Source organism: Bombina bombina, chromosome 1 (genome assembly GCF_027579735.1).
Source record: "Bombina bombina isolate aBomBom1 chromosome 1, aBomBom1.pri, whole genome shotgun sequence".
NCBI classification, from domain to species: Eukaryota; Metazoa; Chordata; class Amphibia; order Anura; family Bombinatoridae; genus Bombina; species Bombina bombina.
In genome coordinates this window covers 305508865-305521937 of record NC_069499.1, presented here as the reverse complement: position 1 = coordinate 305521937, position 13073 = coordinate 305508865, and the positions used below count along the sequence as shown (strand labels likewise).

Sequence of the window (13073 nt, the reverse complement as noted above, 5' to 3'; positions counted from 1 at the left end):
CTACCAGGAGGGGCAAAGTTTCCCAAACCTCAAAATGCCTATAAATACACCCCTCACCACACCCACAATTCAGTTTAACGAATAGCCAAGAAGTGGGGTGATAAAAAAGTGCGAAAGCATATAAAATAAGGAATTGGAATAATTGTGCTTTATACAAAAATCATAACCACCACAAAAAAAGGGCGGGCCTCATGGACTCTTGCTAATATGAAAGAAATGAATTTATCAGGTAAGTTCGTACATAAATTATGTTTTCTTTCATGTAATTAGCAAGAGTCCATGAGCTAGTGACGTATGGGATAATGATTACCCAAGATGTGGATCTTTCCACACAAGAGTCACTAGAGAGGGAGGGATAAAATAAAGACAGCCAATTCCTGCTGAAAATAATCCACACCCAAAATAAAGTTTAATGAAAAACATAAGCAGAAGATTCAGACTGAAACCGCTGCCTGAAGTACTTTTCTACCAAAAACTGCTTCAGAAGAAGAAAATACATCAAAATGGTAGAATTTAGTAAAAGTATGCAAAGAGGACCAAGTTGCTGCTTTGCAAATCTGATCAACCGAAGCTTCATTCCTAAACGCCCAGGAAGTAGAAACTGACCTGGTAGAATGAGCTGTAATCCTCTGAGGCGGAGTTTTACCCGACTCAACATAGGCAAGATGAATTAAAGATTTCAACCAAGATGCCAAAGAAATGGCAGAAGCTTTCTGGCCTTTTCTAGAACCGGAAAAGATAACAAATAGACTAGAAGTCTTTCGGAAAGACTTAGTAGCTTCAACATAATATTTCAAAGCTCTAACAACATCCAAAGAATGCAATAATTTCTCCTTAGAATTCTTAGGATTAGGACATAATGAAGGAACCACAATTTCTCTACTAATGTTGTTGGAATTCACAACTTTAGATAAAAATTCAAAAGAAGTTCGCAACACCGCCTTATCCTGATGAAAAATCAGAAAAGGAGACTCACAAGAAAGAGCAGATAATTCAGAAACTCTTCTGGCAGAAGAGATGGCCAAAAGGAACAAAACTTTCCAAGAAAGTAATTTAATGTCCAATGAATGCATAGGTTCAAAAGGAGGAGCTTGAAGGGCTCCCAGAACCAAATTCAAACTCCAGGGAGGAGAAATTGACTTAATGACAGGTTTTATACGAACCAAAGCTTGTACAAAACAATGAATATCAGGAAGAATAGCAATCTTTCTGTGAAAAAGAACAGAAAGAGCAGAGATTTGTCCTTTCAAGGAACTTGCAGACAAACCCTTATCTAAACCATCCTGAAGAAACTGTAAAATTCTCGGTATTCTAAAAGAATGCCAAGAAAAATGATGAGAAAGACACCAAGAAATATAAGTCTTCCAGACTCTATAATATATCTCTCTAGATACAGATTTACGAGCCTGTAACATAGTATTAATCACAGAGTCAGAGAAACCTCTTTGACCAAGAATCAAGCGTTCAATCTCCATACCTTTAAATTTAAGGATTTCAGATCCTGATGGAAAAAAGGACCTTGTGACAGAAGGTCTGGTCTTAACGGAAGAGTCCACGGTTGGCAAGAGGCCATCCGGACAAGATCCGCATACCAAAACCTGTGAGGCCATGCCGGAGCTACCAGCAGAACAAACGAGCATTCCTTCAGAATCTTGGAGATTACTCTTGGAAGAAGAACTAGAGGCGGAAAGATATAGGCAGGATGATACTTCCAAGGAAGTGATAATGCATCCACTGCCTCCGCCTGAGGATCCCGGGATCTGGACAGATATCTGGGAAGTTTCTTGTTTAGATGAGACGCCATCAGATCTATTTCTGGAAGTTCCCACATTTGAACAATATGAAGAAATACCTCTGGGTGAAGAGACCATTCGCCCGGATGCAACGTTTGGCGACTGAGATAATCCGCTTTCCAATTGTCTACACCTGGGATATGAACCGCAGAGATTAGACAGGAGCTGGATTCCGCCCAAACCAAAATTCGAGATACTTCTTTCATAGCCAGAGGACTGTGAGTCCCTCCTTGATGATTGATGTATGCCACAGTTGTGACATTGTCTGTCTGAAAACAAATGAACGATTCTCTCTTCAGAAGAGGCCAAGACTGAAGAGCTCTGAAAATTGCACGGAGTTCCAAAATATTGATCGGTAATCTCACCTCCTGAGATTCCCAAACTCCTTGTGCCGTCAGAGATCCCCACACAGCTCCCCAACCTGTGAGACTTGCATCTGTTGAAATTACAGTCCAGGTCGGAAGCACAAAAGAAGCCCCCTGAATTAAACGATGGTGATCTGTCCACCACGTTAGAGAGTGTCGAACAATCGGTTTTAAAGATATTAATTGAGATATCTTTGTGTAATCCTTGCACCATTGATTCAGCATACAGAGCTGAAGAGGTCGCATGTGAAAACGAGCAAAGGGGATCGCGTCCGATGCAGCAGTCATAAGACCTAGAATTTCCATGCATAAGGCTACCGAAGGGAATGATTGTGACTGAAGGTTTCGACAAGCTGAAATCAATTTTAGACGTCTCTTGTCTGTTAAAGACAGAGTCATGGACACTGAATCTATCTGGAAACCCAGAAAGGTTACCCTTGTCTGAGGAATCAATGAACTTTTTGGTAAATTGATCCTCCAACCATGATCTTGAAGAAACAACACAAGTCGATTCGTATGAGATTCTGCTAAATGTAAAGACTGAGCAAGTACCAAGATATCGTCCAAATAAGGAAATACCACAATACCCTGTTCTCTGATTACAGACAGAGAAGGGCACCGAGAACCTTTGTAAAAATTCTTGGAGCTGTAGCTAGGCCAAACGGCAGAGCCACAAACTGGTAATGCTTGTCCAGAAAAGAGAATCTCAGGAACTGATAATGATCTGGATGAATCGGAATATGCAGATATGCATCCTGTAAATCTATTGTGGACATATAATGCCCTTGCTAAACAAAAGGCAAGATAGTCCTTACAGTTACCATCTTGAACGTTGGTATCCTTACATAACGATTCAATATTTTTAGATCCAGAACTGGTCTGAAGGAATTCTCCTTCTTTGGTACAATGAAGAGATTTGAATAAAACCCCATCCCCTGTTCCGGAACTGGAACTGGCATAATTACTCCAGCCAACTCTAGATCTGAAACACAATTCAGAAATGCTTGAGCTTTCACTGGATTTACTGGGACACGGGAAAGAAAAAATCTCTTTGCAGGAGGTCTCATCTTGAAACCAATTCTGTACCCTTCTGAAACAATGTTCTGAATCCAAAGATTGTGAACAGAATTGATCCAAATTTCTTTGAAAAAACGTAACCTGCCCCCTACCAGCTGAGCTGGAATGAGGGCCGCACCTTCATGAGGACTTAGAAGCAGGCTTTGCCTTTCTAGCAGGCTTGGATTTATTCCAGACTGGAGAAGGTTTCCAAACTGAAACTGCTCCTGAGGATAAAGGATTAGGCTTTTGTTCTTTGTTGAAACGAAAGGAACGAAAACGATTATTAGCCCTGTTTTTACCTTTAGATTTTTTATCCTGTGGTAAAAAAGTTCCTTTCCCACCAGTAAAAGTTGAGATAATAGAATCCAACTGAGAACCAAATAATTTGTTACCCTGGAAAGAAATGGAAAGTAGAGTTGATTTAGAAGCCATATCAGCATTCCAAGTCTTAAGCCATAAAGCTCTTCTAACTAAAATAGCTAGAGACATAAACCTGACATCAACTCTGATAATATCAAAAATGGCATCACAGATAAAATTATTAGCATGCTGAAGAAGAATAATAATATCATGAGAATCATGATCTGTTACTTGTTGCGCTAAAGTTTCCAACCAAAAAGTTGAAGCTGCAGCAACATCAGCCAAAGATATAGCAGGTCTAAGAAGATTACCTGAACACAGATAAGCTTTTCTTAGAAAGGATTCAATTTTCCTATCTAAAGGATCCTTAAACGAAGTACCATCTGACGTAGGAATAGTAGTACGTTTAGCAAGGGTAGAAATAGCCCCATCAACTTTAGGGATTTTGTCCCAAAATTCTAATCTGTCAGACGGCACAGGATATAATTGCTTAAAACGTTTAGAAGGAGTAAATGAATTACCCAATTTATCCCATTCTTTGGAAATTACTGCAGAAATAGCATTAGGAACAGGAAAAACTTCTGGAATAACCACAGGAGATTTAAATACCTTATCCAAACGTTTAGAATTAGTATCAAGAGGACCAGAATCCTCTATTTCTAAAGCAATTAGTACTTCTTTAAGTAAAGAACGAATAAATTCCATTTTAAATAAATATGAAGATTTATCAGCATCAACCTCTGAGACAGAATCCTCTGAACCAGAAGAGTCATCAGAATCAGAATGATGATGTTCATTTAAAAATTCATCTGTAGGGAGAGAAGTTTTAAAAGATTTTTTACGTTTACTAGAAGGAGAAATAACAGACATAGCCTTCTTTATGGATTCAGAAACAAAATCTCTTATGTTATCAGGAACATTCTGCACCTTAGATGTTGAAGGAACTGCAACAGACAATGGTACTTTACTAAAGGAAATATTATCTGCATTAACAAGTTTGTCATGACAATTAATACAAACAACAGCCGGAGGAATAGCTACCAAAAGTTTACAGCAGATACACTTAGCTTTGGTAGATCCAGCACTAGACAGCGATTTTCCTGTAGTATCTTCTGACTCAGATGCAACGTGAGACATCTTGCAATATGTAAGAGAAAAAACAACATATAAAGCAAAATTGATCAAATTCCTTAAATGACAGTTTCAGGAATGGGAAAAAATGCCAAAGAACAAGCTTCTAGCAACCAGAAGCAATGAAAAATCAGACTTAAATAATGTGGAGACAAAAGCGACGCCCATATTTTTTAGCGCCAAAAAAGACGCCCACATTATTTGGCGCCTAAATGCTTTTGGCGCCAAAAATGACGCCACATCCGGAACGCCGACACTTTTGGCGCAAAATAACGTCAAAAAATGACGCAACTTCCGGTGACACGTATGACGCCGGAAACGGAAAAGATTTTTTGCGCCAAAAAAGTCCGCGCCAAGAATGACGCAATAAAATGAAGCATTTTCAGCCCCCGCGAGCCTAACAGCCCACAGGGAAAAAGAGTCAAATTTTTGAAGGTAAGAAAAAATGATTAATTCAAATGCATTATCCCAAATATGAAACTGACTGTCTGAAAAATAAGGAATGTTGAATATTCTGAGTCAAGGCAAATAAATGTTTGAATACATATATTTAGAACTTTATAAACAAAGTGCCCAACCATAGCTTAGAGTGTCACAGAAAATAAGATTTACTTACCCCAGGACACTCATCTACATGTTTGTAGAAAGCCAAACCAGTACTGAAACGAGAATCAGCAGAGGTAATGGTATATATAAGAGTATATCGTCGATCTGAAAAGGGAGGTAAGAGATGAATCTCTACGACCGATAACAGAGAACCTATGAAATAGACCCCGTAGAAGGAGATCACTGCATTCAAATAGGCAATACTCTCCTCACATCCCTCTGACATTCACTGCACGCTGAGAGGAAAACCGGGCTCCAACTTGCTGCGGAGCGCATATCAACGTAGAATCTAGCACAAACTTACTTCACCACCTCCATCGGAGGCAAAGTTTGTAAAACTGAATTGTGGGTGTGGTGAGGGGTGTATTTATAGGCATTTTGAGGTTTGGGAAACTTTGCCCCTCCTGGTAGGAATGTATATCCCATACGTCACTAGCTCATGGACTCTTGCTAATTACATGAAAGAAATTAATATTTAAGTGTTTGTGTGTATTTACTGTAAATATTTCACATTCCAATGTTCTTTACATAGCATAACTTGTTCTAAGTATTTATAAATATATATATTCAGATATATATTTAGGAATATGTATATATAATAATGTGTGTGTGTGTGAAGAGGGAGAGAGGGTATATATATATATATATATATATTTTAACAAAATACCATCATATATATGTAGAAATATGTATTTATGAATAAATAGAACATATTCTGCTATGTGAAGAACATTGGAATGTGAAATATTAATATTTTCATGTTGGGTTACCACACTTGAGAATATGCAATCAGGTTTGAGCCTTAGTAGGGTGTAAGGGTTTTTTTCCACTTTTTTGCTCCGTTGACTTCTATGGGGGAATACGTTAACGCAACCGCAATATTCAAAGTTTGGCTTTTTGCACGAGCGAAAACTTTTTAACTTTCAACTTGTAATACGAGTACTACCCAACGCGCGCAAAAATGTTTTTAGTGTAAGCTAATCTGGTCCGAAAAAACGACCAAGGCTTGAAGAGGTGTATTGTACAAGCAGAGGGATGTCTCTCTTCACACACAATGTACTTTATGAAGTTTGAAGATTAACTTACAAAAGACTTTTATTCTGCTATACGTTGTCCCAGTGTATATGTTAGCAAATCTCTCTCTTACCTTACTACCGGTAAGCTGTGCAAGGTATGGCTTCAGCTCTTCTCCAATTACAGAATAAATTGCCACTAGACAAAAAACGCTTGCCTTCCGGACGCTGCTCTCAGTGTTGTCATAGCCCTGAACAAAGAAGTATAAAGAGATTCATCACTATTATTGTTTATAAAGATGGGCGTTTGTTATTATTATACAAAACAAATTTGGTAGGAAAGCATATGTTTAATATACAGAGGGTAGTACATGTGGAAAACCACTTTACTCAAATTATTCCCAAGATCTTTACTCTAAAACAAACAAATAATATAATTCAGAAAAGTAGTAGTTAGAGCACTTTAAAAATATATGCTCGAGGATGCATAGTCCAGCCCAACATTAAACATCCAAGCACATTTGAAAAGAGCTTAACTAGAATGTCACATGGGACAGATTGCTAAAATAACTTATGGTTTAAAAAAATATTTTAAAATATTTGTGTGATAATTTAATGTTCCTAATACATACTGCAAGATCGAATTCACTAAATTAAAATCTGTTAGCATTATTTCACAGAAACTTAAAATTATTTAATAGGCCGCCATTTGCTTACCTTGTGAAAATAAATGTTAAGACCTGTATTAAAAGTGTATACTACTACACCCAATATTATAATAAAACATGTATCTCTTTCCTATATATAAGGTTGCAATAAAACAAAAAAAAAAAAGTTCTACTGAGTCTACCTAGGTATGCCAAGAGAACTAAGCAAATTAGGTAACAAAAGTAAATTGGAAAGCTGTTTAAAATGATATGCTCTGAATAACGAAGGAAACATTGGGTTTAATGGTCCATTAATTCCCTATATTTTTTCCCCCACACAAGGAAAAAGGTGAGATTCTCCAATGGAAGAAGAATGCCACCTGCCAAAGAAAGAAGGGTGAAACTAACAAAAGACACCTGATCAAAAAGACACAGCTTTAAACCCACATTTATAGTCTTATAAATAGGGTACAATGGTAATATATAAAGCTATTTTTTATCAACATAAACTTTACACAGCATTTGCTTTGCTTCATGTATACAGGGGTTAAGCCACCCTGCAACAGTCACCAGTTTGTCATAAGGGATAACTAATCCTTTCCACCTTAACCAGTTTGTCATAGTCTAGAATCTGTGGACAAGCCTGTGACTTATTTCAGTGGGTGCAAGGGTTAAACACATTTTCTGATGCTACCACCTTAAAATTATTATATAGGAAATCATAAAGAAAAATCCAGACTAACAGATTAAAGATTCCAAAACAAAAAACTGGCAAAAATGTAAATCTAAAAAACACAATATTATATTATGACTAGTCTCTTCAGTAATGTGGTAAATATATTAGCAAAGGCAAAACATATTTATTATGAACAAAAATAATCATTGCATTTGAATAAAAAAGGAATCAGCAAAACACAAAGCAACAGTTTATAAAAAACAAAACAAAAATAAACATATAACCAAACCTATAACTTTACAAAAATAGCCTCTGCACCAGGGAAATGGAATGGAGAATGGTTAGACACACTGTTCTAGCTTCCCATGTGAAAGGCAATATTATTTTGCCAAGTTCAACAATAAATAAATAAAAATTCCCCCGGAGGTCAGGTTACTGACCAGGCTCCTTCCAGAGGGAGCAAGGAAGATAGCCACTACCTTTTTTAGGTCATAAAATAAATTGCAAGCCCTGGCTGAAGGTATAGGATATCTTATACTTTTAGATATGTATATAGTACACATACACTTTCCCATTGTGACATCATGAGAATTATTTTGATACCAAACATATGATATGTCTGTCATATTTGGTCATCCAGTAACATAACATTGATTAAAACATGTCTTAAAGGGACACTCAAGTCAAAATTAAACTTTCATTATTCAGATAGAGCATGCATTTTTAAATAACGTTCCAATTTACTTCCATTAACAAAATGTGCAGTCTTTATATTTAAACTTTTTGAGTCACCAGCTTCTACTGAGCATGTGCAAGAATTTACAGAATAAGCGTGTATGCATTTGTGATTGGCTGATGGCTGTCAAATGGTACGTGTATGCATTTGTGATTGGCTGATGGCTGTCACATGGTACGTGTATGCATTTGTGATTGGCTGATGGCTGTCACATGGTACAGGGGGAGTGGAAATAGACATAACTAAAATAAATTGTCAGAAACAAAATATCTACTACTCATTTGAAGTTCAGACTAAGTGCTATTGCATTGTCTTGTTATCTTGCATTTCTTGGTTATGCAAATCTACTGTGTTGACGGGTCCTTTAAGATATCCTAGAGTTTTAACTCTAATTGACTTCTGTCTCTGTCGTGATAGAGGACACTGTCTTCTGTCACTGTGTTGACATTGTGGCCCATAAAGATAAACTTTAGTGAGAAGACTGAATTCACCCTTGTATCCATTTAATCAGATGTAGATAATAAACAAACATTCTTCCCCAAAATCTTGCCTTTTTAGTTGTAAATAGCAGACATGGAAATACAGGAGACAAAAAAAAATTAACCCCTGACATCCTAAAACAAGGAGTCTCCCAGACACTTCAGCACGATCATATACTGTAAGTTTAATGCCTCAACTCCCTTGTCTGTGAGCTGCAGCATGTCACTTTGTGCCTTATAAACGACTTGCTTTCAGATGAATAAATGGCTTGCAGTAAGGTGTTGTCATGTTTAATCTCAGATGCATCAATGAGTTTCATATACAACCAATGATTTATAAGCAAATGTATATATGGTAAGTAGTTTAAAACATGAAAGAACAGGCAACTGGATACCAAAACTATGATAAATACTTTTTTGCCAATATTAATCAAAACAGCAAACATAGACATTAAGACTCTGCTCATCCTTGCTTAAGACTGTGGAGATAAATCCAATTGTCTCACAAAGACTGAGTTTTCACATCTGGTTTAAAGCCTATGAATAATGTAGAGCAGATGTTATATTTCTTCTTTCTAGGAATATAGAAAAATACATAGTTTACAACATGAGCACTATGTTTCCTGTAGCTTGCATTTACTACTTTGCTTTTCTTTGATAGACGTATCAATGTGAATAAAGATATAAAAGTTTTAAAAATGAATGTTCAGAGATATGCAATTATCCAAGACAGACCAAAATACTAATTTAGTGTCACTATTGCATTAGTGTAGTACATAAAAATAATGATAAACTTGTATACAGAAACAAATTAACATACTATTCCAATGATCAGCGCTTCTGTGCTAAGACTGACAAATCTATGCCTCAAGTGAATTAATTTAGAAGAAAATCATATTCCTATATTCAAAAGTATTACATGCAGTTGTGCTGCCATATAATCAGGTTTTAAGATTTACAGCAGGGTTGACTCCCACAGACATTCAACCAATTTCTATTGGTTGAATGTCTATTTCCATTCTTTACAGAGCAATGCTGCACTTTTAATGAACTGTTATTCAGAAACATGTCTGAAATTCATAACGTTGCCTTTAGGGTAGGTCTTTTAGTTTCTAGAAAGGGGTCAAGCATTCACTGTGCATAGCCTCTCCCTCTTCATTGCTAAAGGTATGCAGGGAGAAAAGTCAACTCAAAACAATCAAATCTATTCAGCTTAAAGAACCAAAATACACTAATGTTGAATAATCACAAATTGCGTATACAGCGCACTCCTGCACATGCTCAGTAGGAGCTTCACATAGTGAAAAGACTGTGCACATCTTGATAATGGAAGTGAATTGGAAAGTTTTTAAAACTGCATTTTCTATCTGAATCATGAAAGTTTTAATTTTTACTTTAGTGTCCCTTTAACTACAAAAAAATTGCAACATTGTTCCCACCCATGCAGCCACACTGGATGTTTACAAAATATCTAAATACAATATATCCTTGTGAAATATGCTCAAACACACACATAACAGGGCAGTCGGTGATTCAAATTCTCTTTGAAGCATTTTTCCAAAATAAAAAATAAAAGTTCATAAAACCTACCTATATGTCGAACATGTACACTTGTGTTTCCTGATCATTCATGTGATCAACAAGTATTGCAAAAAACAAACAAACAAGAAATTATGCTTACCTGATAAATTCATTTCATGGTGGTGTGAGTCCACAAGTCTTATTCCTGGGAATTCCACTCATAGCAACTAGAAGGAAGTAAAGATTCCAAAAACTCCAAGAGCATTTAAGCCACCCAACTCCACTGAAAAGTCAGTCTGACATATAGCCAAGCAAGGAGAAGGTAGGAAAGGACAAAGCAGGGAAAGTGGAGGTGTAAACTAGAACTGCCGCTAGAAAAAGTACCTCAGCACCATGAAATAAATGTATTTATCAGGTAAGCATAAATTATGTTTTCTTTCATAAAGGTGGTGAGAGTCCATGAGTCATTACTTCTGGGAACAAATACCCAAGCTGCGCGGTCCATGAGTGATATGGGTGGAACAAAAAATATTTACTTTTTATTTATATGCAAAAACATCTTAAGTCCAGAAACGACTGCCTTAAGGACTTTCCTACCAAAAGCCACTTCAGAGGAAGCAAAAACATAATTTATGTAAGAACTTACCTGATAAATTCATTTCTTTCATATTAGCAAGAGTCCATGAGCTAGTGACGTATGGGATATACATTCCTACCAGGAGGGGCAAAGTTTCCCAAACCTCAAAATGCCTATAAATACACCCCTCACCACACCCACAATTCAGTTTAACGAATAGCCAAGAAGTGGGGTGATAAAAAAGTGCGAAAGCATATAAAATAAGGAATTGGAATAATTGTGCTTTATACAAAATCATAACCACCACAAAAAAAGGGCGGGCCTCATGGACTCTTGCTAATATGAAAGAAATGAATTTATCAGGTAAGTTCTTACATAAATTATGTTTTCTTTCATGTAATTAGCAAGAGTCCATGAGCTAGTGACGTATGGGATAATGACTACCCAAGATGTGGATCTTTCCACACAAGAGTCACTAGAGAGGGAGGGATAAAATAAAGACAGCCAATTCCTGCTGAAAATAATCCACACCCAAAATAAAGTTTAACGAAAAACATAAGCAGAAGATTCAAACTGAAACCGCTGCCTGAAGTACTTTTCTACCAAAAACTGCTTCAGAAGAAGAAAATACATCAAAATGGTAGAATTTAGTAAAAGTATGCAAAGAGGACCAAGTTGCTGCTTTGCAAATCTGGTCAACCGAAGCTTCATTCCTAAACGCCCAGGAAGTAGAAACTGACCTAGTAGAATGAGCTGTAATTCTCTGAGGCGGAGTTTTACCCGACTCAACATAGGCAAGATGAATTAAAGATTTCAACCAAGATGCCAAAGAAATGGCAGAAGCTTTCTGGCCTTTTCTAGAACCGGAAAAGATAACAAATAGACTAGAAGTCTTACGAAAAGATTTCGTAGCTTCAACATAATATTTCAAAGCTCTAACAACATCCAAAGAATGCAACGATTTCTCCTTAGAATTCTTAGGATTAGGACATAATGAAGGAACCACAATTTCTCTACTAATGTTGTTGGAATTCACAACTTTAGGTAAAAATTCAAAAGAAGTTCGCAACACTGCCTTATCCTGATGAAAAATCAGAAAAGGAGACTCACAAGAAAGAGCAGATAATTCAGAAACTCTTCTGGCAGAAGAGATGGCCAAAAGGAACAAAACTTTCCAATAAAGTAATTTAATGTCCAATGAATGCATAGGTTCAAACGGAGGAGCTTGAAGAGCTCCCAGAACCAAATTCAAACTCCAAGGAGGAGAAATTGACTTAATGACAGGTTTTATACGAACCAAAGCTTGTACAAAACAATGAATATCAGGAAGAATAGCAATCTTTCTGTGAAAAAGAACAGAAAGAGCAGAGATTTGTCCTTTCAAAGAACTTGCGGACAAACCCTTATCTAGACCATCCTGAAGAAACTGTAAAATTCTCGGTATTCTAAAAGAATGCCAAGAAAAATGATGAGAAAGACACCAAGAAATATAAGTCTTCCAGACTCTATAATATATCTCTCGAGATACAGATTTACGAGCCTGTAACATAGTATTAATCACAGAGTCAGAGAAACCTCTTTGACCAAGAATCAAGCGTTCAATCTCCATACCTTTAAATTTAAGGATTTCAGATCCTGATGGAAAAAAGGACCTTGTGACAGAAGGTCTGGTCTTAACGGAAGAGTCCACGGTTGGCAAGAAGCCATCCGGACAAGATCCGCATACCAAAACGGAAGTCCACGGTTGGCAAGAGGCCATCCGGACAAGATCCGCATACCAAAACCTGTGAGGCCATGCCGGAGCTACCAGCAGAACAAACGAGCATTCCTTCAGAATCTTGGAGATTACTCTTGGAAGAAGAACTAGAGGCGGAAAGATATAGGCAGGATGATACTTCCAAGGAAGTGATAATGCATCCACTGCCTCCGCCTGAGGATCCCGGGATCTGGACAGATACCTGGGAAGTTTCTTGTTTAGATGGGACGCCATCAGATCTATTTCTGGAAGTTCCCACATTTGAACAATCTGAAGAAATACCTCTGGGTGAAGAGACCATTCGCCCGGATGCAACGTTTGGCGACTGAGATAATCCGCTTCCCAATTGTCTAT

The 13073-nt window shown here is 37.1% G+C and overlaps 1 protein-coding gene across 1 annotated transcript in view; it reads right to left on the bottom strand.

Annotated features, from left to right (window-relative positions):
• Positions 1-13073, bottom strand: part of CLASP1 (cytoplasmic linker associated protein 1) — a 905754-nt gene that overhangs the window by 23890 nt on the left and 868791 nt on the right. Inside the window, exon 36 of the mRNA XM_053712150.1 lies at positions 6462-6578. Coding sequence (XP_053568125.1) covers positions 6462-6578 — 117 coding nt within the window. The remainder of the gene's footprint in view (positions 1-6461; positions 6579-13073) is intronic.